Consider the following 27,909-nt stretch of genomic DNA (forward strand, 5'->3'; position numbering starts at 1 on the left):
CACTACCTCAATAAAAGCCAACAAGTTTGTTTTAATTACACTCATATGGCAGTCAGTACTAACTGAAATCCATGAGTGTAACAGGAATTTCCAGGTGAACCAAAAAGGAGAGCAGTCGTTCATAAAGTCAATTCATTCAATCTTCTTTACAAGTTTTTTTGCAAACAGGGAGAATATTATTCAGCACAGAAGCAGAGAGAAATGTCTAATTCGTCTTCTCTAGATCAGACCCTTATATTCTAATCACACAGCACCAAATGTTCTGTAAACACTGGCCTTAGAGGCGTGTAGGATGTAAAAACAAGACAGTGATGTCATTACCTAGAAGTGATCGGAAGGCAAGCGTTTCGCTACACCCACAATAACATCTGCTAAATATGTGCACGTGACCAATGAAATTGAATTTGATCGCAGGTACAATAAAACCGTAGTGTGTGCTTTGCCCAGTCTGGCGACAGCCAAATCAACAGGTAGTTTAATCTTTACATTCAAGTTTAGAGACCTGCTCTCACACTTTTAACTAGTACCCTCATTGGATATGATTGCGCCTTTCCACCTTCCAATCAACACCGTTCGGTTGTTCTACTATTACATTTCCGCATTAGTATTTAAATTCAACAAGTAAAAGATTGCAGCAGACAACCCAGTTAGTCGGTAGCGTTCTTTTGGTCCGTCTTCGCTATAAGGATTCTTTGGCTAAATCAGGTAACAGAGGACTACACATGGTACATTACAAGTTGATTTCAAGAAATATAAATGGAAGGTTGCTCAGCCATTTCCCGGTTGTATGGATTGTTAACGGTTTGCGTGGATTCAGTTTGTCACAAAACAAGTATAGTGTAGAGAATCATTGTGCAATTTAAACGGCTGTGAAATATCTGTTCAATAACCAAAAATGATGTATAGAGTAACTGTATGTATAGCCTCTTTAAAGGGAAAATGTCACCCAAATTACAAACAAACCACTATCTCCAAATGTTAACTTCTTATTATCTGTGTGTGCCCAAAATTCAATGTAAATCCGTATCCCTCAAATTAGCATGTTTCGTGTCCAAATTATACCAACATTTCTAAAAATGGATTGTGTTGCTCAATAATGTTAATTGTGAGATGATTTCAACATGAAACATGAAGGGTTGGGCTCAAATTTACCCTAGCTGCCTATCCTACCTAATGTATAGTGCATTTGGAAAGTATTCAGACCCCTTGACTTTTTTTCCACATACATTACAGCCATATTCTAAAATGCATTAAATACAAAAAAAGACGAATCAATCTACACACAATACCCCATAATGATAAAGCAAAAACAGGTTTCAGAAATAAAAAAGCAGAAATGCCTCATTTACGTAAGTATTCAGACCCTTTGCTATGAGATTTGAAATTGAGCTCAGGTGCATCCTGTTTCCATTGACCATCATTGATGTTTCTACAACTTGATTAGAGTCCACCAATGGTAAATTCAATTTATTGGACATGATTTGGAAAGGCACACAGCTTATCTATCTTATCTATCTATATAAGGTCGCAGAGTTGACAGTGCATGTCAGAGCAAAAACCAAGCCATCAGGTCGAAGGAATTGTCTGTAGAGCTCCGAGACAGGATTCTGTCTGCGGCAAAGATCTGGAGAAGGGCACCAAAACATTTCTGCAGCATTGAAGGTCCCCAAGAACACAGCGGCCTCCATCATTCTTAAATGGAAGAAGTTTGGAACCACCAACACCCTTCCGAGAGCTGGCTGCCCGGCCAAACTGAGCAATCGGAGGAGGGCCAATCAAGGGCCTTGGTTAGGGAAGGGACCAATCACATTATCTGTTACTTTCTCACGGGAAACTTTCACTCTTGCGCTGACATTGAGAAACAAAACATGCCAATTTGAAAAAAAAGAACAGGAGTTTTTTGGGGCGAGAATTAAGACGACTTTCGAGTAGTAAGACGTATGTATAAATGCAACAGATACCATTAATAAGAAGGGGCTAGAAGCATCTTATGGTGAGCTACCGAGTGGCTAGGACAGGCAAGCCCCATACTATTGTGGAGGACTTAATTCTTTCTGCTGCCCCAGATTGGCTGGGACAATGCTGGGGGAAAAGGCAAATAAAACTACACAGACAATGCCTTCATCAAACAGCACTGCTTCACGATGCATCAGTGACATGGCAGGAGATGTTTTGAGACAATTACTGCTTCGCATACAAGCCAGCGAATTCTATGCATTACAGCTGGATGAGTCAACAGGCGTGGCGGGCCTGGCACAGCTCCTGGTATATGTCCGTTACATTTATGGGAGGTCAATTAAGGAAGACATTCTCTTCTGCAAACCACTGGAAACCAGGACAACTGGAGCGGCTATTTTTAAAGTACTGGACAGCTTTGTGACATCAAACGGACTTTTACAACATTCAGAAGTGTGCTGGTTATCAAGGGGCAAAGTTTTGACACGTTTTTAAAAATTGAGAGACAAGCTTAAAGTTTTATTTACTGACCATAATTTTCACTTGTCGAACCTCTTGCATGATGACGAGTTTCTTACACAACTGGCCTATCTGGGTGATGTTTTTTCTCGCCTGAATTATCTAAATCTAGGTTTACTGGGACTCTGCAACTATATTCAATGTGTGGGACAACATTGAGACTATGATTAAGAAGTTGGAGCTCTTCTCTGTCTGCATTAACAAGGACAACTCACAGGTCTTTCCATCATTGTATGATTTTTTGTGCGCAAATGAACTCAAGCTTACAGACAATGTTAAATGTGATATAGCGAAGCACCTGAGTGAGCTGGGTGTGCAATTACGCAAGTACTTTCCCGAAATGGACGACACAAACAACTGGATTCGTTATCTCTTTCATGCCCTGCCTCCAGTCCACTTACCGATATCTGAACAAGAGAGCCTCATCGAAATTGCAACAAGCGGTTGTGAAAATTTGATTTAATCAGAAGCCACTGCCAGATTTCTGGATATGGCTGCGCTCAGAGTATCCTGCCTTGGCAAATCGCACTGTTAAGACACTGATGCCCTTTGCAACCAAGTACCTATGTGAGAGTGGATTCTCAGCCATCACTAGCATGAAAACGAAATACATGCGCAGACTGTGTGTGGGAAATGATTTAAGACTCTCCAAGACAACCCAACATTTCAGAGTTATGTGCATCCTTTCAAGCACACCTGCCTCATTAACCTGTGGTGAGTTATTCACCATTTTTGATGGCTAAAATAAAGAGCAAAATTATTGATTATTTTTATATTATTATTTGTGCCCTGGTCCTATAACAGCTCTTTGTCACTTCCCACGAGCCGGGTTGTGACAACAACTCACACTCATTCTTATGTTAAATAAATGTATCGTATAATATGTGTGTGTGTGTGTGGCAGGCTTACAATGATGGCAAAAAAACATTTGAGAGTGTTTTGACCCTGGTGCTAGAGGGGTACGCAGTTGTAGGTTGAATGTTTGAAGGGGTACGTACGGGGCTATAAAGTTTGGGAACCACTGGCCTAGACTAAAAACTCAAGGAATGAGGTAACTCCTATTTCAAGAGAGAATAAATCAAATCAAATATTATTTGTCACATGCACCGAATGCAATGAATACCATGAAATGCTTACTTACAAGTCTGCTGCTGCTTCTATCTGTTTATCATATATGTATAGTCACTTTAACTATACATTCATGTACATACTACCACAATTGGGCCGACCAACCACTGCTCCCGCACATTGGCTAACCGGGCTATCTGCATTGTGTCCCGCCACCCGCCAACCCTTCTTTTACGCTACTGCTACTCTCTGTTCATCATATATGCATAGTCACTTTAATCATATCTACATGTACATACTACCTTAATCAGCCTGACTAACCGGTGTCTGTATGTAGCCTCACTACTTTTATAGCCTCGCTACTGTATATAGCCTGTCTTTTTACTGTTGTTTTATTTCTTTACTAACCTATTGTTCACCAAATACCTTTTTTGCCCTATTGGATTTTGCCCTGTAAGTAAGCATTTCACTGTAATGTCTACACCTGTTGAATTCGGCGCACGTGACAAATAAAATTTGATTTGATTTTACCAAGAACGCAGTTAAGAAAATATTTAGTAAATATAACTAAAGTAAGAAAGTAACACAATAAAATAGCAATAGCAAGGCTATATACAGGGGGTACCGGCACCGAGTCAATGTGAAGGGGTACAGGTTAGTCAAATAAATTGAGGTTATATGTACATGTAGGTAGGGGTAAAGTGACTATGCATAGGTAATGAACAGTGAGTCACAGCAGTGTAAAAAAACGGGGGGTCAATGCAAATAAGCCAGGTATTTTGGTATTTTATTAGGATTCCCATTAGCTGTTGCAAAAGCAGCAGCTACTCTTCCTGGGGTCCACACAAAACATGAAACATGACATAATACAGAACATCAATAGACAAGAACAGCTCAAGGACAGAACTACATACATTTTTTCAAAAGGCACACGTAGCCTACATATCAATGCATACACACAAACTATCTAGGACAAATAGGGGAGAGGCATTGTGCCGTGAGGTGACATTTGAAACCAGGTTTGCTGTTTATTTGAGTAACGTGAGATGGAAGAAAGTTCCATGCAGTAAGGGCTCTATGTAATACTGTACGCTTTCTTGAATTTGTTCTGGACTTTGGAACTGTGAAAAGACCCCTGGTGGGGTAAGTGTGTGTCAGAGCTGTGTGTAAGTTGACTACGAAAACCATTTGGGATTTTCAACACATATTTTTATAAGAAACAAAGAAGTGATGCAGTCAGTCTCTCCTCAACTCTTAGCCAAGAGAGACTGGCATGTATAGTATTTATATCAGCCCTCTGATTACAAGGAAGAGCTAAATGTGTCGCTCTGTTCTGGGCCAGCTACAGATTAACTAGGTCATTCGTTGCAGCACTGGACCACACGACTGGACAATAATCAAGATGAGACTAAACTAGAGCCTGCAGAACTTGCTTTTTGGAGTGTGGTGTCACAACTATTGAATCTATATGTTTTTACCATGACAGTTTCAATCTAAGGTAACGCCAAGTGTCTCCTCAACTTGTTCAACAGCCACACCGTTCATTACCAGATTCAGCTGAGGTCTAGAACTTAAGGCATGATTTGTACCAAATTTTATTAACTGTTCAGCAGGGGGTACAAGCTATTAAGGAGCCTTTTGGACCTAGACTTGGCACTCTGATACTGCTTTCCGTGCGGTAGCAGAGAGAACAGTCTATGACAAGGGTGGCTGGAGTCTTTGACAATTTGTAGGTCCTTCCTCTGACACCACTTTGTATAGAGGTCCTGGGTGGCAGGAAGCGATGCCCCAGTGATGTACTTGGCCATATGCACTTCCCTCTGTAGCGCCTTGCGGTCGGAGGTTGAGCTGTTGCCATACCAGGTGGTGATGCATCCAGTCAGGATGCTCTCGATGGTGCAGCTGTAGAGGTTTTTGAGGATCTGAGGACCCATGCCAAATCTTTTCAGGTGTCCTGAGGGGCAATAGGCATTGTCGTGCCCTCTTCACAACTGTCTTGGTTGGTGATAGTTTGGTGATGTGGACACCAAGGAACTTGAAGCCCCTGTGCTGCTGCACTAATGCATGTGAATAGGGGTGTGCTCGGCCCTCCTTTTCCTGTAGTCCACGATCATCTCCTTTGTTTTGATCACGTTGAGGGAGAGGTTGTTGTTCTGGCACCACACTGCCAGGTCTCTGACCTCCACCCTATAGGCTGTCTCATCGTTGTTGTTGTTCAGGCCTACCACCGTTGTGTCGTCTGCTATCTTAATGAAGGTGTTGGAGTCGTGCTTGGCCTCATAGTCGTGGGTGAACAGGGAGTACACGAGGGGACTAAGCATGCAACCCTGAGGGGCCTCTGTTTTGAGGATCAGCGGGTCAGATGTGTTGTTGCCTACCCTTACCACCTGGGACGGCCCGTCAGGAAATCCAGGATCCAGTTGCAGAGGGAGGTGCTTAGTCCCAGGGTCTTTAGCTTAGTGATGAGCTTTGAGGGCACTATGGTGTTAAACGCTGAGCTGTAGTCAATGAACAGCATTCTCACGTAGGTGTTCCTTTTGTCCAGGTGGGAAAGGGCAGTGTGGAGTGCAATAGAGATTGCGTCATCTGTGGATATGTTGGGGCGGTATGTGAATTGGAGTGGGTCTAGGGTTTCTGGGATGATGGTGTTGATGTTAGCCATGACCAGCCTTTCAAAGCACTTCATGGCTAAAGGCTATGTCCATGTAATCTGTGTCATCTTCCAGGTCTATGTGCTTCTTTCACAATGAACTGTAAAAGGTGCTTACCTGTGTTCTCGACTCTTGCCATGTGGCGTCACAAGTATTATTTTCCTGGGACACCTCCCGCCTCCCCCACCAGCAGCCAGAGGCTTGTGAAATCACAAGATAATATTGTAGGAGAAAAAAAAAGGTTTAATCAGCTAGTTTAACCGGTGTATGATCTGATTTGTCACAGCTTTCCTGCAAATTGAGTTGCTTGCAACTATGTTGTATTCGGATTGCTTCATGTTTCACCCCAAGCAACTGATAAGTAATTACTCTGAAACTTGGTGGCATCCAGTTGCAAAAACGTCTACTTTGTGAAACTAGTTGTAAGCAACAGTCAATCAAAACAAATGCTTTTGTCACCTGATCCATAGCTGTCATTGCTGCAGGATCTGCAATCAAGTTGAATAGAGGAGACATTAGCCTAATGGGAGCTTTAAATAAATATCGTAATCATGGACAGTCATGATTTATTTTCATGGTTTATTAGTCAATAAATGTTATTTTTCTGGTGAGGCTAGGTTGTTATAGTATTTTTTACAAGAAGATCAACTTTTTTTCGTGCTCGCTTTCTTTCGAAATGGGCAAAGCAATAGTCACGTGGGAAAATATGAAATTAAGATGACATTCTTAATCTGGTGTGCCTTGCCCAGATCAACATGAATTTGTATGGGGTCTAGTCTAGGTCTGATAAACGCACACCGTGTTTTGGGATATCAAATACAGATAAGGTCATTGGAGAAGCATGTTAACAGTTACCAGCTTCTATGTGTCCATATAAAGGGTACTGGAGACTGGGGCCATGTGGAAGTGCCTGTCCAAATATGTCTGCATCTTCCTCCTGCTGACCCTGTCAGGCGTCTTCTTCCTGTTCCGCAACATCAGCATTCTAGAGGTGAGGAGGAAAGTGATCTTCCCCCAGTACAAGTCCAAGCTTACTTCCATCACAATCTACCTGTGTTACTCTACGACCTTCTTCCCCTCAGTGACCTCTACTCTCATCCACAGTGGAAGTTAGACCTATGCATCTGGGAACTATGCAGCAACCACGCAGAGGGCCCTACTCCCCTGGACCACAATCAAAGCTGTAACCACCTGAGCCAGGGCCAGGAGCGCACACCTGAGGAAGCTCTGGAGGAGCATTACCTCCTGGAGTCCATTGCCTGGCCAGAGCCTCCGCCCCGGCCCACGTCTATACCCCTGGAACAGACCAGTGACCCTGCGCACAGCCATTTTGCAGTGCTGCCAGCAGTGGGTGGGAGAGAGTGGCACGTGGGGGACCAGCTGGAGTCTCTGGTCCTTATGAAAGATTTCCAGGGACATCCCAAGAGCCATGGTGGGGACTTCTTGCTGGCTAGGCTGCACTCCCCAGAGCTGGGGGCGGGCGTTGCAGGACAGGTGTTGGACCACCAGAATGGGACCTACTCTGCCATTTTTCTGTTACTGTGGGAGGGGTCCGTACAAGTGGAGGTGACACTAGTTCATCCTAGTGAGGCAGTTGCTGTTCTACGAAACTTACGTGAAGAACGGCCCAACCGGGTGCTTTACAAGAGCCTGTTCAAATGTGGATTACTGTCTGAGACCACAATGTGTAACCTTTGTCTGCCGACCAACCAGGAGCCGCTGTGCAATTACACAGACCCCCACACGGGTGAACCCTGGTACTGTTACAAGCCTAAGCAGCTGCTGAGCTGTGACACACGGATCAACCACTTCAAGGCAGGCTACCAGAAAGATCTGATAACCGACAAAGAAGCACTGCTCTTCCAGAGGTTAGAGTGGGGTAAAAAATAGTGTGTGTGGCAATGAGCGTATGTTTTACCTTAGACCTATGCAGCCTTTTCTCCAATATACAATTACAGAATGTTGTTCAGGTGATTGTTATTGCTTGCGTTTTAAACATTTCAAATTATTATTTTACTTTTTTAAGTGGCGTAAACCTCAAAACACGTATTCGGGCTAAGGGGTCTGACAGTGTCACTGTGCTGCCTAAGAAGAAAGGTAGGAACAATTGTTGCAGTGTGAAGACAAATCGGAGAGTGTATGTAAAGTGATGGTAGCTGGTGCATCATGTTTCCTCTCTTATTTCAGACAAACCAGAGGTGGAAAGCAGCCTTGCAAAGCCAGCGCCTGTCAGGACCACTCCCTCTGGGTATTACTTCCAAGGGTCATGGCAGTCCCTGGGTGATGTCGTGATGCGCCAGTTTAATGATCCAACTGCCATTACTCAGTGTTTGAAGGGCAAGGTGGTGTACATGTACGGAGACTCCACCGTTAGACAGTACTATGAGTTCCTCACCAACTTCTTGCCAGGTGAGTGCTGTTTGCCAAACCTATTACATCTCACACTCAGCTGTTTCAGGTGTGTTCAAATTCTCTTTCTATAGATCCGTTTATACAGGGCTGTTGTGGAGCAGGTTGAGAGCTTCAAGTTCCTTGGTGACCACATCACTAATTACCTAACATGGTCCACACACACCCACACAGTCATGAAGAGGGCACGGCAGCACCTCATCCCCCTCGGGAGGTTGAAAAGATTTGGCATGGGCCCTCGGATCCTCAAAAAGTTGTACAACTGCACCATCGAGAGCATCTCGACTGGCTGCAACACCACATGTTATGGCAAATGTGGACAGCCCAGTACATGACTGTGGCCAAGCTTCCTGCCATCCAAGACCTCTCTATCAGACTCCAACCACTCAAGCCATAGACTGTTCACTCTGCTACGGTACCGGAGCATCGACTCTTGGACCAACAGACTCTGAGACAGCTTCTACCCCCAAGTCATCAGACTGCTAAATTCCCAGACTGCTAAATATTCAATTAATGGTGCCCTAGCTATCTGCACTGACTCTATTTTGCACTAACCCTATGCACACGCACTAGACTATATGTGCAAACCATATACACACTCACTAGACTATATATACACACACACACTACATTGACACTCCTAAACAAAACCAACACATATTCACATGCACTACATGCGCACATACACACATAACACACACACGCAGACCGACATAACACATTACACACTCTCACACACACTTTCCATAATCGTCCTTTGCTGCCGCTGCTCTGTTCTTTATTTTACTCATATTATTATCTATCCTGATGACTAGTCACTTTACCCTGCCTTCATGTATATACAGTTGAAGTCGGAAGTTTACATACACTTAGGTTGGAGTCATTAAAACCTGTTTTTCAACCACTTCACAAATTTCTTGTTAACAAACTATAGTTTGTTTACAGACAGATTATATCACTTATAATTCACTGTATCACAATTCCAGTGGTTCAGAAGTTTACATACACTAAGTTAACTGGGGGGGGGGGCTTTAGAAGCTTCAGATAGGCTAATTGACAAAATTTGAGTCATTTGGAGATGAACTTGTGGATGTATTTCAAGGCCTACCTTCAAACTCAGTGCCTCTTTACTTGACATCATGGGAAAATCAAAAGAAATCAGCCAAGACCTCAGAACAAAATGTGTAGATGTATGGTTCATCCTTGGGAGCAATTTCCAAATGCCTGAAGGTACCACGTTCATCTGTACAGACAATAGTATGCAAGTATAAACACAATGGGAGCACGCAGCTGTCATACCGCTCAGGAAGGAGACGCTTTCTGTCTCCTAGAGATGAATGCACTTTGGTGCAAAAAGTGCAAATCAATCCCAGAACAAAACCAAAGGACCCTGTGAAGATGCTAGAGGAAACAGGTACAAAGTATCTATATACACAGTATCTATATCCTATATCGACATAACCTGAAAGGCTGCTCAGCAAGGAAGAATCCACTGCTCCAAAACTGCCATAAAAAAGCCAGACTATGGTTTGCAACTGCACATGGGGACAAAGCTTGTACTTTTTGGAGCAATGTCCTCTGGTCTGATGAAACAAAATAGAACTGTTTGGCCATAATGCCCCTCGTTATATCTGGAGGTAAAATGGGGAGGCTTACAAGCCGAAGAATAACATCCCAGCCATGAAGCACGGGGGTGGCAGCATCATGTTGTGGGGGTGCTTTGCTGCAGGAGGGACTGATGCACTTCACAAAATAGATGGCATCATGAGGAAAGAAAATTATCTGGATATATTGAAGCAACATCTCAAGACATCAGTCAGCTTGGTCGCAAATGGGTTGTCCAAATGAACAATGACCCCAAGCATACTTCCAATATTGTGGCAAAATGGCTTAAGGACAGCAAAGTCAAGGTATTGGCAAAGTCAAGGTATCACAAAGCCCTGACCTCAAACCTATAGAATATTTGTGGGCAGAACTGAAAAAGCATGTGCGAGCAAGGAGGCCTACAAACCTGACTCAGTTACACCAGCTCTGTCAGGAGGAATGGGCCAAAATTTACCCAACTTATTGTGGGAAGACTTTTGCCCAATACCTGCAGCAAAAGCCTCTACCCCGTCCTCTGGCTAGGCAAAGTACTTTAGGATTTTAGTTACAACCTTCCTATGTATTCGTAATGGCCCTTCGCGTAAGTTGGGTTTGTTCCTTCTTTCACGTTGTCACTTCCTTATTTTCCGGTCTAGTATGAGGCCTTGGATAGATATACTCCTATTTAAATATTTTTAAGCGGTATGGATTCCTCCTATATTTCCTTACTTTCAAGTTATCTTTACCTATGTATATAATACCTAATAACAACTCCTAGTAGTTCTTATGCTCGTCAGCTAGTAGTCACTTGGAAACTAGAATTGGTATATGTTTTGACTCTCTTAAAAATATATTATTGTCCACACAATGAAATATTATTTAGTGCAATCACTTTAACCTATAACCAGGGTCACTTTCTGTTCAGTGAGAGTGTCAAAGGCCTTTGCTCTCCAGATCGTTAATCTGGCCTAGTTGTCAAAGATTCAAGCTTTTATTAAGTCACTCTGTTTTTTGTCTTATACACATCATTACAATTCAATGGTTACACAGTTTCTCAATACAACAATAATGCTCAATCAATCCTTAATGCTTTAAGCTATGCCAGATAATATTGCAAAACTTTAAATGCGTTAACACTTCTAACAATATTGACTAAATAGCAAAAATAGTTCAATTACCTTAAATGCTGAGCCCCTTGGTCACTTTCCCGTAATCGGTATTCTTACAGCTATGACGCTAGATTCCGAATTCCAATATCTCTATACACTTCCAACTCTGTGTATGGACTCAATATATTGTAACTGGTACTTGGCTATTTTTCCTTGAATTGCTAATCACATCTGGTTTCTGGTGTCAAAAATGCGAACGCCCGCTTTGCCTGTGTGATCAAGAGGTGGTTAGACCTCTGTTTTTCGGAGACTCAGTCGGGTTCACAAGATTCAACCAGCTTCTTCAGATAATGACCCAATAAGTACTTAAGCAAAAATATCCAATTCTCAAAATATTGTTCTAGTCCAACAAAAAAGTGTATATCCTAATACTATTCACTTCCAACTCTGTGCATAGACTCAATATATATGGTAACTGGTACTTGGCTGTTTTTCCTTGAATTGCTAATCACCTCTGGTTTCTGGTGTCAAAAATGCGAACGCCCGCTTTGTCTATGTGATCAAGAGGTGGTTAGACCTCTGTTTTTTGGAGACTCAGTCGGGTTCACAAGATTCAACCAGCTTCTTCAGATTGTGACCCAATAAGTACTTAAGCACAATTATCCGGTTCTCAAAATATTGTTTTACTCTATCAAAAAGCGTATAGTGCAATAGTAAATTTACCTATGATGATTCTCCATATGAAGTCTGTTTCATATGTTAGTGAGGATCATACTGTCTTATGATCTCTGTTCTCTTTATATACCTTTTTACAGGGGAAGTTCCCACTGGTGCTGTAGACCTACGTAACCTTAGGCCTGTGTGTTAAACGGAAGATTCCTATTATTACCATTTAAGGTCATGCACTACTGACTCCCACATTGCTGCTTCCGTGTTACTGTTGGCTGATTCTACTCAATCATACCAGCTGGTTGTTTCTACCACTGGAGGTGGCGTAGGTGGTATGTCAAGTGTCAGCTGGGAGAAGTCTATGATAGGTATCTCCTCTGCTTCTCCCTGTTGTCCAGTTTCCGCAGGTGCGGTCCATGGTTCCATGAGGTCCCGTGAATGCCCTGTGTTGTCCCCATTGCTTGATGGAGTGGGCAGATTCTTTTCATCTCTTGTCACAATGGAGTTGCAGAAGAAAAGCATGACAAGTGTATGGCCTAATTTTCCACCTGTAGGCTACCTTTAGATCTAGCCAGAATGAAAGGTGGATGGGTGGTGATTAGTCTATTTCGGTTGTATCAGATATGAAAATGATACATTAGCATTGCAATCCTTTTCGATTTGATTTTATTCTTTAATATTCTGTGAATATTTGAGCATTTTCCAGCTGTCAATCAAGTGCAGCAGATGTCCAAACTGATGCGTAAAGGCGCATAGCTTTCTGCAAGCATGAGCGAGGCCCTTATCCAATATATTGCAGGCTTCAATATGAAGGCCTCTTTAAGATACCTTTCTATTTATACTTTATCCCTTTATAAAGCCACTTGACTGACATGCATGCTTCTTTGCATCAATTGCTGCTTTTATCCATGCATTTTCAGAATTTGACCACTCGTCTTGCTTATCAGAATTATTGAGGTTCCATTAGCGAATGATCAATGATCAATGATTTGTCCTATGCTAAAGGTTATTTAGAATACATGATTCCAATAATATAAAGACAACGTATGTAAACATCCATGTGTAAAGAACAACCCTGTCCAGACATGTTTGGATAATATGTTGCGCCATTCAGAGATGCAATTTGTATCCTACTCTTTAACTTAACCTGTTTATGTTTTTACCGTGTACATTAGGACCCAAGTGTCCTTTTTATTTATACTGTGCAATAATTGTATTTTATACACATATCCAGATGTGGTGACCTTTTTAGGGATGGGGGAGATTCACTGAATATTTATTTGAATGGCCTTGGACAGGTTGAGGTTATCGGGACAGTAGCCTATTGCGCCCAGTCTTAAATCGTTGGATAACAAAAGTAGGCTGTAATGATGAGAGTATAAAACTATTGTCTATAAAAGTGTGCTGTTTTCTGTCGATTTACACAGCTTGGGTCATAACGGGAGGTCCAAGGCAGTTTCGATTAATTTGCATACAGGTAGGGACCAGGAAATCTGGTCCAAATACGGACGAAGTGGGCAGAGAAGAGACATATTTAATTAAGTGTAGACAACAAATCTCGATCAGATAGTGATCAAATCTTGATGGCGACAACCATGTTTATGCAAGGTGTAATCATGGCTTCTGTCACATATACATATATATATATATATATATCGCAACATTCATCTCCCTCTCTCTCTGTCACAGAGTTGAAGGATTTCAACCTTCGAAGTCCGGTGAGGGCAGGGCCCTTCATGGCGGTGGACATCCCCCACAATATTCTGCTGAAGTACCGCAGCCATGGCCCCCCCATCACCTGGACCCCTCTCAGCATCAGTCAGCTGCGCTATGTAGCTAATGAGCTGGATGGCCTGGCCGGGGGCTCAGACACTGTTGTAGTCATCAGTGTTTGGGCCCATTTCTGTACCTTCCCTGTGCAGGTTTACATTCGTCGACTTCGCCACATTCGAAGAGCGGTTGTGCGGCTTCTGAACCGGGCTCCGGGGACTGTGGTAGTGGTGCGCTCGGCAAACCTCCGGGCCCAAAGCCTAAAAGAGAGCCTCATCGTCAGTGACTGGTTTTCGGTTCAGTTGGATGGGGTGATCAAGGCCATGTTCAGGGGCCTGAATATCAAGTTAGTGGATGCCTGGGAGATGACCCTTGCCCACCACCTCCCACACAATATCCACCCGCACCCTCCGATCATTAAGAACATGATAAACACTATCCTCTCTCACGTCTGCCCAGTGAAGAAGTAGCAGAGAAATTGCATTATTTCTGGCACAATTTACAAAATAACTAGCATGGGTGGAGCGTTGTCCGACTAGGTTACATGATTCATCACTTGAGCCTGCAAAATTTTAACATCTACGAGCAAAAAGTATGTCTCAACACCATTAAGAGTCTAAATGACAATGGCATCCTACTAGCATATCTAGTGACAGAAAGATCGCCTCAAATCAACATGTAGCTTTTGTCCAGGCTGCGCTCTCCAAATTCCAAAGATTGTACAATAAATTGCGGTTTTGGTTTTATTCTTTGTACTGTACCTCTGCTTTAAAAAAGAAAGGAATTCACTTTTCAATAAAAAAAAAAGCCATTTATGGAATTTTTTCAAAGGTGTGTGTGAAACTGGTGATGTCAGTCTTTTTGTGCCCACTTTGGTTTTGGAGAAGTGTTTGACGGAAAGACACCAACCCAAGGGACACCTGCCCACGGGGCTCAAAAGTTTTAATGATAAGGTTTCGTTTTAATGATAAGGTTGTGTCCAAGTGCCCTACAGAAACAAGGGTGTGCAGATTTGTTGGCGTCATGGTTGCACCACGACTACAGCAGAAACGGCCTGCTTCTCACCCAACCAGGTCAACAATGTTTCTCTGGTAACATGGGTCAGATCATTTTTCTTCCTCTAGCGAATCTCCAGGACCGCATTTTACATTCATAAATCATGTCGTGGGCTGTTCTAAAAACTACTCATGTGTCGTTGACCATTTGTTTACACTTTGTTCAGTCATGTTACATCATTGGCTAGCTAGCTAACAATCTTGTAAAGTTACAAGTATATCCAAACATTTCAGGGCACAGAAAGAAAGGAAACAGGATGGCTTCTTCAGGAGATCAATGATCATAGCAATGAATGCATGACAGGTCTCTTGTATGTCATCATTACAAACCTGACATTTTTAAGGAGACGGTGTACAATTTTCAATGTATGCTGAACAAAAATATATACCCAACATGTGAAGTGTTGGTCTCATGTTTCATGAGCTGAAATATAAGATCTAAGGAATGTTCCATATGCACAAAAAGCTTGTTTCTCTCAAATGTTGTGTACACATTGGTTTACATACCTATTGGTGAGAATTTCTCCTTTCCCAAGATAATCCATCCACCTGACAGGTGTGGCATATCAAGAAACGAATTAAACAGCATGATCATTGTGCTGGGGACAATAAATGGCCACTCTAAAATGTGCAGTTTTGTCACACAACACAATGCCACAGATGTATCAAGTTTTGATGGAGCGCGCAATTGGCATGCTGACTGCAGGAATGTCCACCTGAGCTGTTGCCAGAGAATCTATTGTTCATTTCTCTACCATAAGCCCCCTCCGACGTCATTTTAGAGAATTTGGCAGTACGTCCAACTGGCCTAACAACCGCAGACCACATGTAACCACAGCAGCCCAGGACCTCCACATCCAGCTTCTTCACCCGCGGGATCATCTGAGACCAACCACCTGGACAGCTGATGAAACTGTGAGTTTGCACAACTGAAGAATTTCTGCACAAACTGCCAGGAACCGTCTCAGCCGAAGCTGTGCTCTTCATGGATGAAACCCGGTTTCAGCTGTACTGGGCAGATGGCAGACGGTGTGTATGGCTTCGTGTGTGTGACAAGTACTACCAATTTATTTATATATATGTTTGGGTTTTTGTCCTGCCTGCTCATCAACATTTTCTGGTGCGGTTGTTTTTCTAACGTTCCTTTATTGCCTGGTCAGACTCTGGCAAAATATCATCAAATCAGATAGGGCTAGTCATAGTTCAAGTCTTTGAGACAAATAAGCCAATCGGAGTGCTAGGGCGTGACAGACAATCCAGTCAGGCACTCAGTAGCAGTTATTTTGGTCTGTCTTCACCTAAAGGATTCTGTTGCTTTATCAGGTAAGAGAGGACTACAGATGATGTTTATGGATGTATCAACAATCAAAGTTGATTTCAAGAAATATAAACGGAGAGTTAAAATAAGAAAGCATATCTTAGGAAAGTTGTGTAGCCTCTTTATCCATTTTTGGACTTACAAATGAATTATATATAAACATGAATTATTGAGGAATAGAACTGATTAATGTATCATGGGGGGAATTCTGACCTGAGTTAAGAACTAGTAAATGGAATGGAATTCCCTTTTTATGCACTTTTCTCTCTCTGGACCTTGAACTTAAGCATGAGAATAGCATACTATTCACTAGCTATTTGTTGGCAGTGGAGATCGAATCAATGAAGGTGTGGCGGATGTGTCTACAGATATACCGTAATCTAAATTTGACTTTACAGGTGAGGAAGCCATGAGTAAGGTCAAGCAACCTGTCAGTTCCAAGTGCATTTATTTTTCTCCAGATCGAAATAACACCATTCTCCATGCACAGAAATGTATAAATTGACAATTGCTATTGATAAGAACTATAGAGCATTGGGAAAGTATTCTGACCCCTTGACTTTATCCATATTTAGTTACCTTATAGCCTTTTTTCTCTCATCAATCTACACCAAATACCCCATAATGAAACAGGTTTTTATAAATGTTATATATAAATATCATATTTACATAAGTATTCAGTCCTTTTACTCAATACTTTGTTGAAGCTCATGTTGCAGCGATTATAGCCTCAAGTCTTCTTGGGTATGACATTACAAGCTTGGCACACCTTTATTTGGGGAGTTTCTCCCATTCTTCTCTGCAGATCCTCTCAGGCGCTATCAGGTTGGATGGGGAGCGTCGCTGCACAGCTATTTTCAGGTCTCTCCAGAGATGTTCGATCAGGGTCAAGTCCGGCCTCTGGCTGGGCCACTCAAGGACATTCAGAGACTTGTCCCAAAGCCACTCCTGCATTGTCTTGGCTGTGTGCTTAGGGACATTGTACTGTTGGAAGGTGTACGTTTGCCCCGGGCTGAGATCCTGAGGGTTCTGGAGCAGGTTTTCATCAAGGATCTCTCTGTACTTTGCTCCGTTAATCTTTTCCTCAAGCCTGACTAGTCTCCCAGTCCCTGCAGCTGAAAAACATCACCACAGCATGATGCTGCCACCACCATGCTTCACCGTAGGGATGGGGCCAGGTTTCCTCCACACGTGACGCTTGGAATTCAGGCCGAAGAGTTCAATCTTGGTTTCATCAGACCAGACAATCTTGTTTCTCATGGTCTGAGAGTCTTTAGGTGCCTTTTGGCAAACTCCAAGTGGGCTGTCATGTGCCTTTTACTGAGGAGTGGCTTCCGTCTGGCCACTCCCATAAAAGCCTGATTGGTGGAGTGCTGCAGAGATGGTTGTCCTTCTGGAAGGTTCTCCCATCTCCACAGAGGAAATCTGGAGCTCTGTTAGAGTGAACATTGGGTTCTCGGTCACCTCCCTGACCAAGGCCCTTCTCCCCCATTTGATAAATCTGGAGCTCTGTTAGAATGAATATTGGGTTCTCGGTCACCTCCCTGACCAAGACCCTTCTCCCCCATTTGATAAATTTGAGCTCCAAGATTGAGCATCAGGAAGAGCCTTGGTGGTTCCAAACATCTTCCATTTAAGAATAATCCACTGTGTTCTTCCTTCAACCTCATGGCTTGGTTTTTGCTCAGGTATTTACTGTCAACTGTGGGACCTTATACAGTATATAACTTCATATAGCCTTTCAAAATCATGTCCAATCAATGAAATTTACCACAGGTGAACTTCAATCAAGTTGTAGAAACATCTCAAGGATGATCAATGGAAACAGGATGCACCTGAGCTCAATTTATTTTATTTTTTTATAAATTTGCACAGATTTCTTAAAACCTGTTTTTATTTTGTCATTATAGGATATTGAGTATAGATTGATGAGGAAAACATATAATTTAATACATTTTAGAATAAGACTGTAACGTATCATAATATGGAAAAGGTCAAAGAGTCTGAATACGTTCCAAAGGCACAGTAGGTAAATTAGTAATCCGTTTGGATAAGGGGTTTGTAAATATGAATGACACTTGTTTTATATCTATTTTACCTTATGATTGCTGGAAAGAAATGTGAAACCAGTCATGGAAACAAACTAAAAAAGCATGTCAACACGACAGGTATTTATTCCCCTTTCCCACAGTGAAGTATGAAATGCGGTGCCGTTATGCAGAATTTAAATTGTATGTCCCAAGCTACGGTAGCGCCGAACCTACCAAGTAATTTCTGCGCTCTAGAATGTTGAATTACCGTAACACTTGAATGAAATACAGTCTATCCCACATTAGGCATATACTATGATTCGATGAACAATATAATTTCATTTTAAGATAAATATGGAAGGTTAAAAAGCAAGCCTATCTCGGGAAAGTTATGTATAGCCTCTTTAATTAAAACTACTTCAAGATCGGTGCCCCGTCCACGGGACGGTTTAACTAACTTAGGCTAATGTGATTAGCATGAGGTTGTAAGAAACAAAAAAAATCCCAGGACATAGACATATCTGATATGGGCAGAAAAGCCTCTTTAGGCATATTGATAGAACTGACCTTTTTCTGAGACAGCTTATTTAGTCTATTCAGTCAATTAAAAGAGTGAATAAAAATGCATTAAACCCTGAAGCATTTATAATGCACTAACATAATGAATCATTTGTGAAGCATCTAGTCCAAGGGTGGGCAAACTTTTTGTCTCGAGGGCCACATCGGGATTTTGAAATTCAAAGGAGAGCCGCACAGATTTATTACATGGAAACTATGGCACCAACACTGGGAGGACTTTGTAACTATCATTCATTATTACTGTGAGTGTTACTTTTATGACTTGGAGCAATAAAGGGGCAATCTGTAGTTCAAACAATTACAAACCAGGAACCCCGCCACTGTTTTGGTTAACAGCTGAGGGATAGGGCTGGAAAAATGTAACCACTCTCAAATAGAAAGATCTATAGACAGTGCTACCAAGAAACATCCAGCGCTATGATGGCCCTCTGCTGCAGAGGACAAGTTCATTAGAGTTACCAGCCTCAGAAATTGCAGCCCAAATAAATGCTTCACAGAGTTCAAGTAACAGACACATCCCAACATCAACTGTTCAGAGGAGACTGCGTGAATCAGGCCTTCATGGTCGAATTGCTGCAAAGAAACCAATACTAAAGGACACTAATAATAAGAAGAGACTTGCTTGGGCCAAGAAACACAAGCAATGGACATTAGACCAGTGGAAATCTGTTCTTTGGTCCAAATTTGAGATTTTTGGTTCCAACCGCCGTGTCTTTGTGAGACTCAGAGTAGATGAACGGATGATCTCTGCATGTGTGGTTCCCACAGTGAACCATGGAGGAGATGTGCGGCTGCTTTGCTGATGACACTGTCAATTATTTATTTAGAATTCAAGGCACACTTAACCAGCATGGCTACCACAGCATTCTGCAGCAATACGCCATCCCATCTGGTTTGTGTTTAGCGGGACTATAATTTGTTTTTCAACAGGACAATGGCCCAAAACACCTCCAGGCTGTGTAAGGGCTATTTGACCAAGAAGGAGAGTGATGGAGTGCTGCATCAGATGACCTGGCCTCAACCCAATTGCGATGGTTTGGGATGAGTTGGACTGCAGAGTGAAGGAAAAGCAGCCAACAAGTGTCCTCACTATTCTACAGTTTAGCAAATATTAAAAATAAAGAAAAACCCTTGAATGAGTAGGTGGGTCCAAACTTTTGAATGGTACTGTATGTTACAGCACTTTGGTTTCACTAATAAATATGTTCAACTGCGGCCTCCCGAGTGGCACAGTGGTCTAAGGCACTGCATCGCAGTGCTAGCTGTGCCACTAGAGATTCTGGGTTCGAGCCCAGGATTTGTTGCAGCCGGCCACGACCGGGAGGCCCATGCGTCGGCGCACAATTGGTCCAGTGTCGGGAGGGTTTGGCTGGCAGGGATATCCTTGTCTCATCGCGCACTAGCGACTCCTGTGGCGGGCTTAGCGCAGTGCACGCTGACACTGTTGCCAGGTGTACGGTGTTTCCTCCGACACATTGGTGTGGCTGGCTTCCGGGTTGGATGGGTATTGTGTCAAGAAGCAGTGCGGCTTGGTTGGGTTGTGTTTCGGAGGCTCTTGACCTTCACCTCTCCCGAGGCCGTACGGGAGTTGCAGCTATGGATACCATGAAATTGGGGTAAAATAATAAAAAATATATATATTTTGAACTGGAACCAAAGTACCGTATCTGTTTCTGTCTTCTGTCATTTTAAAATAGGATAGATGGGCTATATGGTCTACTACGGTATAGGTCAAATGTGATAGTCCGCCTATAACCAGCCTGAGTAGGCCTATAACTAAATTCCTATTCTATTCAAAGTTTAGAGAAATTAATCAATTAATCAACCAGGGTGGTTAATGCGGGTCAATGTGAAGAAAAATCCACCTGCACTCGGCCCCGCCTCACCTAAGCCAATCAAGAGGTACTTCTGCGTTGCCTCTTTGGCGTACAACTAACTTTGTACTTAACAGTACGTGTTAAAATGAATAGACGATGAGTAAACTGTATGCAGTTTAAGTATGTAGTACGCTATGATGGGTATTTTACATTGCTTGTGTCTTCTTTCAGGTCTGTGTGCTTCTCTCACAATGGACTTTAAAGGTGCGTACCTGTGTTCTAGACCCTTGCCATGTGGCTTGATGGTTTTTGAAACTGCACTTGAAGAAACTTTCAAAGTGCTTGAAATCCGGATTGACTGACCTTCATGTTTTCAAGTAATGATGGACTGTCGGTTCTCTTTGCTTGTTTGAGCTGTTGTTGCCATCATATGGACTTGGCCTTTTACCAAATAGGGCTATTTTATGTATACCACTCCTACCATGTCACAACACAACTGATTGGCTCAAACACATTAAGAAGGAAAGACATTCCACAAATTACCTTTTAACAAGGCACACCTGTTAATTGAAATGAATTACAGGTGACTAGACTACCTCATGAAGCTGATTTAGAGAATGCCAAGAGTGTGCAAAGCTGTCATCACAGCAAACATTTGCCCATTATTCTCTTCAAAATCCTTCAAGCTCTGTCAAATGTGTTGTTGATCATTGCTAGACGACCATTTTCAGGTCTTTCCATAGATTTTCAAGTAGATTTAAGTCAAAACTGTAACTTGGCAACTCAGGAACATTCACTGTCTTCTTGGTAAGCAACCCCAGTGTATATTTGGGCCTTGTGTTTTAGGTTATTGTCCTGCTGAAAGGTGAATTAATCTTCCAGTGGCTGGTGGGAAGCAGACAGAACTGGGTTTTCCTCTAGGATTTTTCCTGTGCTTAACTCCATTCCGTTTATTTTTTTATCCTGAAAAACTCCCCAGTCCTTAACGATTACAAGCATACCCATAACATGATGCAGCCACCACTATCCTTGAAAATATGGAGATTGTTAGTCAGTAATGTGTCGTATTGGATTTGCCCCAAACTTACTGTAACACTTTGTTTTCAGGACAAAAAGTTAATTGCTTTGCCAATTTGCAGTATTACTTTAGTGCCTTGTTGCAAACAAGATGCATGTTTTGGAATATTTGGTCTTTGTGATCTTTGTGGTTGAATCGGTGTTTGAAATGTACTGCTCAACTGAGGGACCTTACAGATAATTGTATGTGTGGGGTATAGAGTTTAGGTAGTCATTGAAAAACCATGTTAAACACTATTGCACAATCCATGCAACATATTATTATATATGATTATGTTACTGTTTACTCCTGGACTTATTTAGGCTTGCCTAAACAAAGGGGTTGCATACGTATTCACTCACTTTAGCTTTTCTTTTTTAATTAATTTGTACACATTTTTAAAAACATAAATCCTCTTAGGCCAGTGAATAAAAATCTTGATTTAATCCATTTTAAATTCAGGCTGGAACAAAACAACGTTGTTGATAAAGGTCAAGGTCTTGACAAAGGTCTTTGTGTGAATACTTTCTGAAGGCACTGTAGCTAGGTACAGTACTATCTTTTTAATGTCAGAGGTCTCCCACCGGGGGGCATGGCTAAGATATAGATAGCAAGGGCCTATACCAAGGGTATTCACCTCTTACCCTCGTAGGTCCAGAGCCTGCTTGTTTTCTGTTCTACCTGATAATTAATTCCACCCACCTGGTGTCCCAGGTCTAAATCAGTCCCTGATTGATTTAGAGGGTAACAATGAAAAAACACAGTGGAACTTGTTGAGTTTGAGGGGTCTATACGGTAAGTGGCGAACCGTCAGGGCCTTCTAGGCCTTCAGAAAAGGCCAAAGGATTTCTTAAAATGTATATGTCTTACATACATTTAGTTTTAATTTCCATTTAATCTTCACAGTAATTGTAATAATTTTCAGATTTCATCTCTTCAGTTTGTGTTGGAAAGAGAAGGGTTAATACTGAAAAGGAAAAATTCTCCAGTCTGCATTTTCTGGGTGGAAAACTATAGCTAGCTCAGCCAGCCATTGGCTAGGTCTTCAGAAGCTGGACAGAAGGCCACTGTCCAGCTTCTGTGTTAGAGCAGAATTTTGGACTGACAGTGGAATGAACCAATCACATTTTGAATTGCAATGGATGTGGATTTTCTTTTTTTTTAAAGAGACGTGTCTACGAAGGCCTAGATAACTCACTACTAAGAGCGCAAGAGGTAATGAATTCATAATACAGAATAGCAGGCTAATAACAGCCAATAGAGTAGGTGGTGGCAATACAGTAAATCACAAAGGCTTTGATGATTTGAATCAGGTGTGTAGTGCTAGGGCAAAAACAAAAATGTACACCCCTTTGGGTCACCAGGACCAGGATTGAGAACCACTGCACTAATAGGTTGTAGTCTGCCATAAAACCTCAAAGAAGAAGCGAGCACAATATAAAATAATTTGTGTTTCAAGCAGTAGTTTTCCCACGCTAACAACGTTCACTAGCTTGTGTATTAGTAGTGTGACAATGGCGACAGCAGTTGAAGCAGCTGTTATCAACTTCAAGGTGGATGTTGTTGCACATTTTTTAGCATCACTTCTTTCAAATGTTGTTTACAAATGATCATAATCTGGTGAGTTGCACTGTTTTTTTGTTGCAGTTCGCTATCTCTTTGAAAATAATGACTGAAACATTTCATCATTTCAACTTTAGATGAACGGTTAGTGTGATGAAAGTGATCAAATATATTTGCAAATGTACTCGCTGGTTTGTCAATTTAATTTTGAACATGGAATGGTGGTGCTCTTGTATTGTTCTGACTAGATGGGGCCTACTGGAGTGAATGGGCTGCTTACACTTTAACATTATTTGATGTTGTGTGTGACTGCTGTCTCCTGTCGTCTATCAGCCGTGTCTATGTGTTTGACCAAAATGGTCTCTCCTTCAGCGCCATGGAGTACACAGGTATTATGGTCACTGTCCTTTCAACACCATGAGCCTGTCACCATTGATGTGACACTGTTGTTGATGCTATTGACTGTGGTGTTGGCTACCATATGTTGTGTAAACAGTGCATTATTTTATGCTGTGGGTCATGATGTGTCCATGCTGTTTCTGTCTCTCTGCGTGTGCCAGCCCGAAGCGCCGCCAAGCCTGTCTGATTCATTCATAATGTCATCATAAATAATTGCTCCTCCTTCACGAACTAGAATGGTCCAGACTACAGAAGATATAATGTTGGGCGCATTAAGTGATGTTATGATCTAGATTTATTTTTTTAATATATATTTCATATTAGAAGATTTTTTTGTCCCTCTGAAGGTCATATAATTACGGTTCGCCACTGCTAAGAAATTTGTATGCAATATTATAAAATGAGTTGTTTGGATCCTGGATGCTAATTGGTTGATAGCAGGGAGTTATTCACCACAATCCCCAGGTAATGGCTGTTAAAAGTTCCATTCAAACTATCATGTGCCTTCACTGTCCCACAACCCAGCCAGTCAATTCATAAACTTAATCTTCCCTGGAAAATGTCAAATGTATTTCCCCATGCTACTAGGCTAGCATTTGTTTAGCAACAGTTGGGGTTTGTCCAAACCTTGCTGCTCAGATTCTCTGACCTGCGCTGCAATGTTGCAGTTTATTTTTCTGCGATCTCCATCATGCCTTAGAGAATGAATATGTCTGAGCTAGGCGAATTCATTTATCAGGATCCAGGAAATGGCAAATGAAAAGGCACAGTTTGCTGTCATTTCAGCAGCTTGATGTGATTGTGTGTTAGCTTTAGTTGGCTAGCTAGTAACATTGTCCCCAGGCTCTAATTGCCAGCGTATTGAATCTGGTAACCGTGTGGGACTGTTTGGAACTTATGGTGTGTACATTTTACTGAGTGACGGGAGAGGGAGGGAGCCGGCATTAGATGGGACTTAGAAAAATGGCAAAAATCGCCAATCAAAATCATTAACCATATTATACATTTTTTGGGGATAGCAAGCAGCATGTTTGGCGAGCAACTTCAGAATCTGAGAACTAACGACAGACATTTTCCATGACTATATCATATGGTGTTATCATATGAATAAAAATATATTTACTGATTTTAAAATAAAGTTTTTAATCAAATCATGTTGTTAATCTTTTTTTTTACATGTTGGCAACCGTTTTATAAAAGCCCTTAAACATGGTAATTACTGTGAATAGCATCCTCCTAAGGGTTGTTTCCCCAGCCCTTCGCGACCAGCCTAATTAAACAACGGGTTCGTCTAATACTGAATGCTGATTGGTTAAAACCACATTCCAGACGTTGTCTATTCCACAAGTTACCACAGGCTAAATCTATGGCGTTAAAATGCCTATTTACTCTGTTCCATCTGACTGCACAATCCACTGTCTCATCAGCTCAGCCAGGCAATTTAGAAACTCGATCTCCACTATAAAAAGCATCTAGACATTGTCTAATTTCTTTTAAACGACTGTAACATTTAGTTTTCAAACACGGATATTCGTATAAACCTTGCTGTCTGTCTCTCTGGCATGTGCAACATTGTTTCAATATTCAAATTCGATCTCCAGCTGTCCCATAGTAATGAAAGTGTCGGGATGAGACAGACAGGTAGGCAGCTTTTCTTAGCCAGGTGAAATCATGAATCGGCATCATTTAATGGATATACACAAAGAACTATCAATAGAAAACATAAAACAAAACAAAGTGCAGCTAGTTTGAAGTCTGTCCAGCTTCAGTTGGAAGTGATTGTGTTAGCTGTGTTGTTGTCTAGACAACCTCTGAACAACAGTGTCCCGACGAGAGAGCACATTTTTTCTATGCCAGGTAAAATCGCGCATCAATAGCTCATTGTTATGGATGTGTCCAAACAAATGTCACTAGAAAATGTCACTTAAACAAATACAAGTGCATCGTTATTTGAATATGTTGGTAACCCGCTGTATGAAAGTGATAATGCCTTCGAAGCCAGTGTTTTCAGGATATATTGGTGAAATGAGGTGTCATCCTTTTTTATTTTATTTTTATTTGTAACTTTTTGGAGTTCACCAATATATCATCAACACCGGGTTCGAAGGCATTATCACATTTCCCAATATTTCTTGAACTTGGGATTTCTTTTGAACCTATCTTGTATTGTTATATAAAATGCTGATAATGCTAATGAAAATGCTAATTAGTCTTGTCATGTATTCCCCCAGAATTGATCAGTGTCATTATCAATACCAGTATCGGTTCAATTATCCCCTACACCCACATTTTTATAGGTAAGTAGAAGTTACTTTGAAATGAAATACACTTTGTTCAAGTAATGACAATGAAAAACAAATAGTGAATGCATCTCCATCATGGAAAAAATGATGATACACCTTGTTCTTTATTCCCCCAGCGTTGATCTCTCTCATCATTCGCTGCGTTGTTACAATCCTTGTTTCAATTATCCCATTGGTCCACTTTGTCATAGGTAAGTAGTAGTGAAGAAATACCATTTCGCAAAAACATTATTGCATAACCATTATGCAAAAGCTACCCTACTAAAATTCCTTTACCTCTCTATCTTTAGGTGCTGAGTGCTTCAATGACTGCCCTGTTATGTTCTTCATCCCTATCTACCTGATAGGATTGGGATGTTTTTATGTGGTCCTGGTGTTACTGTCTCTGTTTATGGCCATCAAAGACTGTCAAAGGTTCTGCTCATGGGTCATATGGATCAGTCTGCTCATTCTGATGTTCTGCCTCTTTGCTGGTGAGCGAGATTCCCAATCCAGACACATGCAGCACTGTTTGAACTTATTTTGAAAATGCATCCTTTGTCCCTTCAAGGAACAATCATGGCACACAAAAATTGTTGGTCCCATCTTTCATGAGCTGAAATCAAAGATCCCAGAAATGTTCCATACGCACAAAAAGCTTATTTCTCTCAAATGTTGTGCACAAATTTAACATCCCTGTTAGTGAGCATTTTATACTTTGTCAAGATAATCTATCCACCTGACAGGTGTGGCATATTTTGTCACACAACAGGACTTTCAGTCATTTCCACCAGAGCTGTTAACATTAAATGCCAGAGAATGTAATGTTAATTTCTCTATCATAAGCCGCCTCCAACATTGTTTTAAAGAATTTGGCTGTACGTCCAACCGGCTTCACAACCGCAGACCACGTGTAACCACACCAGTCCAGGACCTCCACATCCGACATGTTGCCTTTATATTTTTGTTCAGTATATTTTAGCTAGCTTACATTGCTAATAATAAAGTTAGCTATCTTGCTTAACATTGAAAATCGGGTACAGCTAGCTACATTATCCATATAGTTGAAAAGGTGAAAGGTCTGTGGTGAAAGGTCAGTTTTCTCAGTTTCCCATTTGTAATTACAACTTGGAGGGTCATTCAAACTTCCGATAACTTCAACAGCATGTAAACACCCCACTAGACTCCTAGTCTCCAAATTTGATACATAGGTTCCTCTCCTTACAAGGAAGAAATTTGTTTCAGGGATCCACCATGATCCAAGAGCTGTGAGTCCAATTTCAACTGATGGTGGTAGTATGGCACCGGCTTGGACTCTGTCAATTATAATATTATAAATACAAATATATTATATTTATACATTTATTTCCCTACCACTTTATCTACTATAGGTAGTGGGGTTGTTTTCTCTGTATTTCAAACAACAAGCTACAACCCGACCCTCAGCGACGGGAGCTCCAACCAGACCATTGCCAACGAGAGCTACAACCATACCTTCTGCAGTGGGAGCAACAACCAGTCCATCACCAACCCAGAGTACTGCAACAAAACTCTATACCTGTTTGCATTCTCTACCTCTCTGATATGGATCCTTATGGTTGTTCTGTTAACGGTTGGCCTCAAGTTCTATGGCTGCGTCAGAATTGAGATGATCTTAAAGAGCTTGGGGTTGTGGTTGTTAGGTCATGACCCTATTTATTTGTGTTTCGGAGAGTCCACTATACAATAAGAAACAGTAGTCATACTCATATGGAGGCTATTATGAAAGGCAGCCCACAGGTGCTTTAGTTGATTGATTGTTTTTTAAATCTTTGGGTTACATTTTTGGAGGATGAGAACATCTTCAGAGAACTTGACCAATTAAAAGTGGATAGAAAGTATTAATGGACCTGTATACCTTTTTAAATCATTTAATCTTGGAGTACTCCTTTTGTCTTTAATCGTCTTTTCAAGGCATGCCTGGTTGATTATGCCTGCTTCAAAACGATTAGAGGAAAAAGTGTTTATTTACAGTTGTGCTTTCATTCTTTGTACTCTACCTTTTTGATTCAAAATATAGCCTGTTAGAGAAATT

The 27,909-nt window shown here is 41.6% G+C and overlaps 1 protein-coding gene across 2 annotated transcripts; it reads left to right on the forward strand.

The window, feature by feature from the left end:
• The first annotated feature begins 427 nt into the window (after positions 1–427).
• LOC110531781 (NXPE family member 3-like) lies at positions 428–27,904 on the forward strand. Of its 2 annotated transcripts, XM_021615197.3 has the most exons (9): positions 428–705; positions 7,074–7,185; positions 7,299–8,062; positions 8,221–8,291; positions 8,382–8,603; positions 25,785–25,850; positions 25,973–26,047; positions 26,147–26,329; positions 27,227–27,904. In XM_021615197.3, the coding sequence occupies exons 2-9, from the start codon at positions 7,093–7,095 to the stop codon at positions 27,562–27,564; spliced, it is 1,812 nt and encodes a 603-aa protein (XP_021470872.3). In that variant the 5' UTR covers positions 428–705; positions 7,074–7,092; the 3' UTR covers positions 27,565–27,904. The 2 variants fall into 2 exon arrangements, with proteins under 2 accessions (XP_021470872.3, XP_021470873.3); XM_021615198.3 differs by lacking the exons at positions 25,785–25,850; positions 25,973–26,047; positions 26,147–26,329; positions 27,227–27,904 and adding an exon at positions 13,655–14,552.
• The last annotated feature ends 5 nt before the right edge of the window (positions 27,905–27,909 follow it).

The sequence above is a fragment of the Oncorhynchus mykiss genome, chromosome 9, assembly GCF_057628025.1.
Source record: "Oncorhynchus mykiss isolate SJ-2025 chromosome 9, ASM5762802v1, whole genome shotgun sequence".
Classification (NCBI taxonomy): Eukaryota; Metazoa; Chordata; class Actinopteri; order Salmoniformes; family Salmonidae; genus Oncorhynchus; species Oncorhynchus mykiss.

Excerpts from the sequence above, each read along its gene's own strand:
- LOC110531781 (XM_021615197.3), top strand. The coding sequence starts at position 7,093 with ATGTGGAAGTGCCTGTCCAAATATGTCTGCATCTTCCTCCTGCTGACC. Across the intron at positions 7,186-7,298 it reads GCAACATCAGCATTCTAGAG|TGGAAGTTAGACCTATGCAT; the intron begins GTGAGGAGGAAA and ends TCTCATCCACAG. Across the intron at positions 8,063-8,220 it reads GAAGCACTGCTCTTCCAGAG|TGGCGTAAACCTCAAAACAC; the intron begins GTTAGAGTGGGG and ends TACTTTTTTAAG.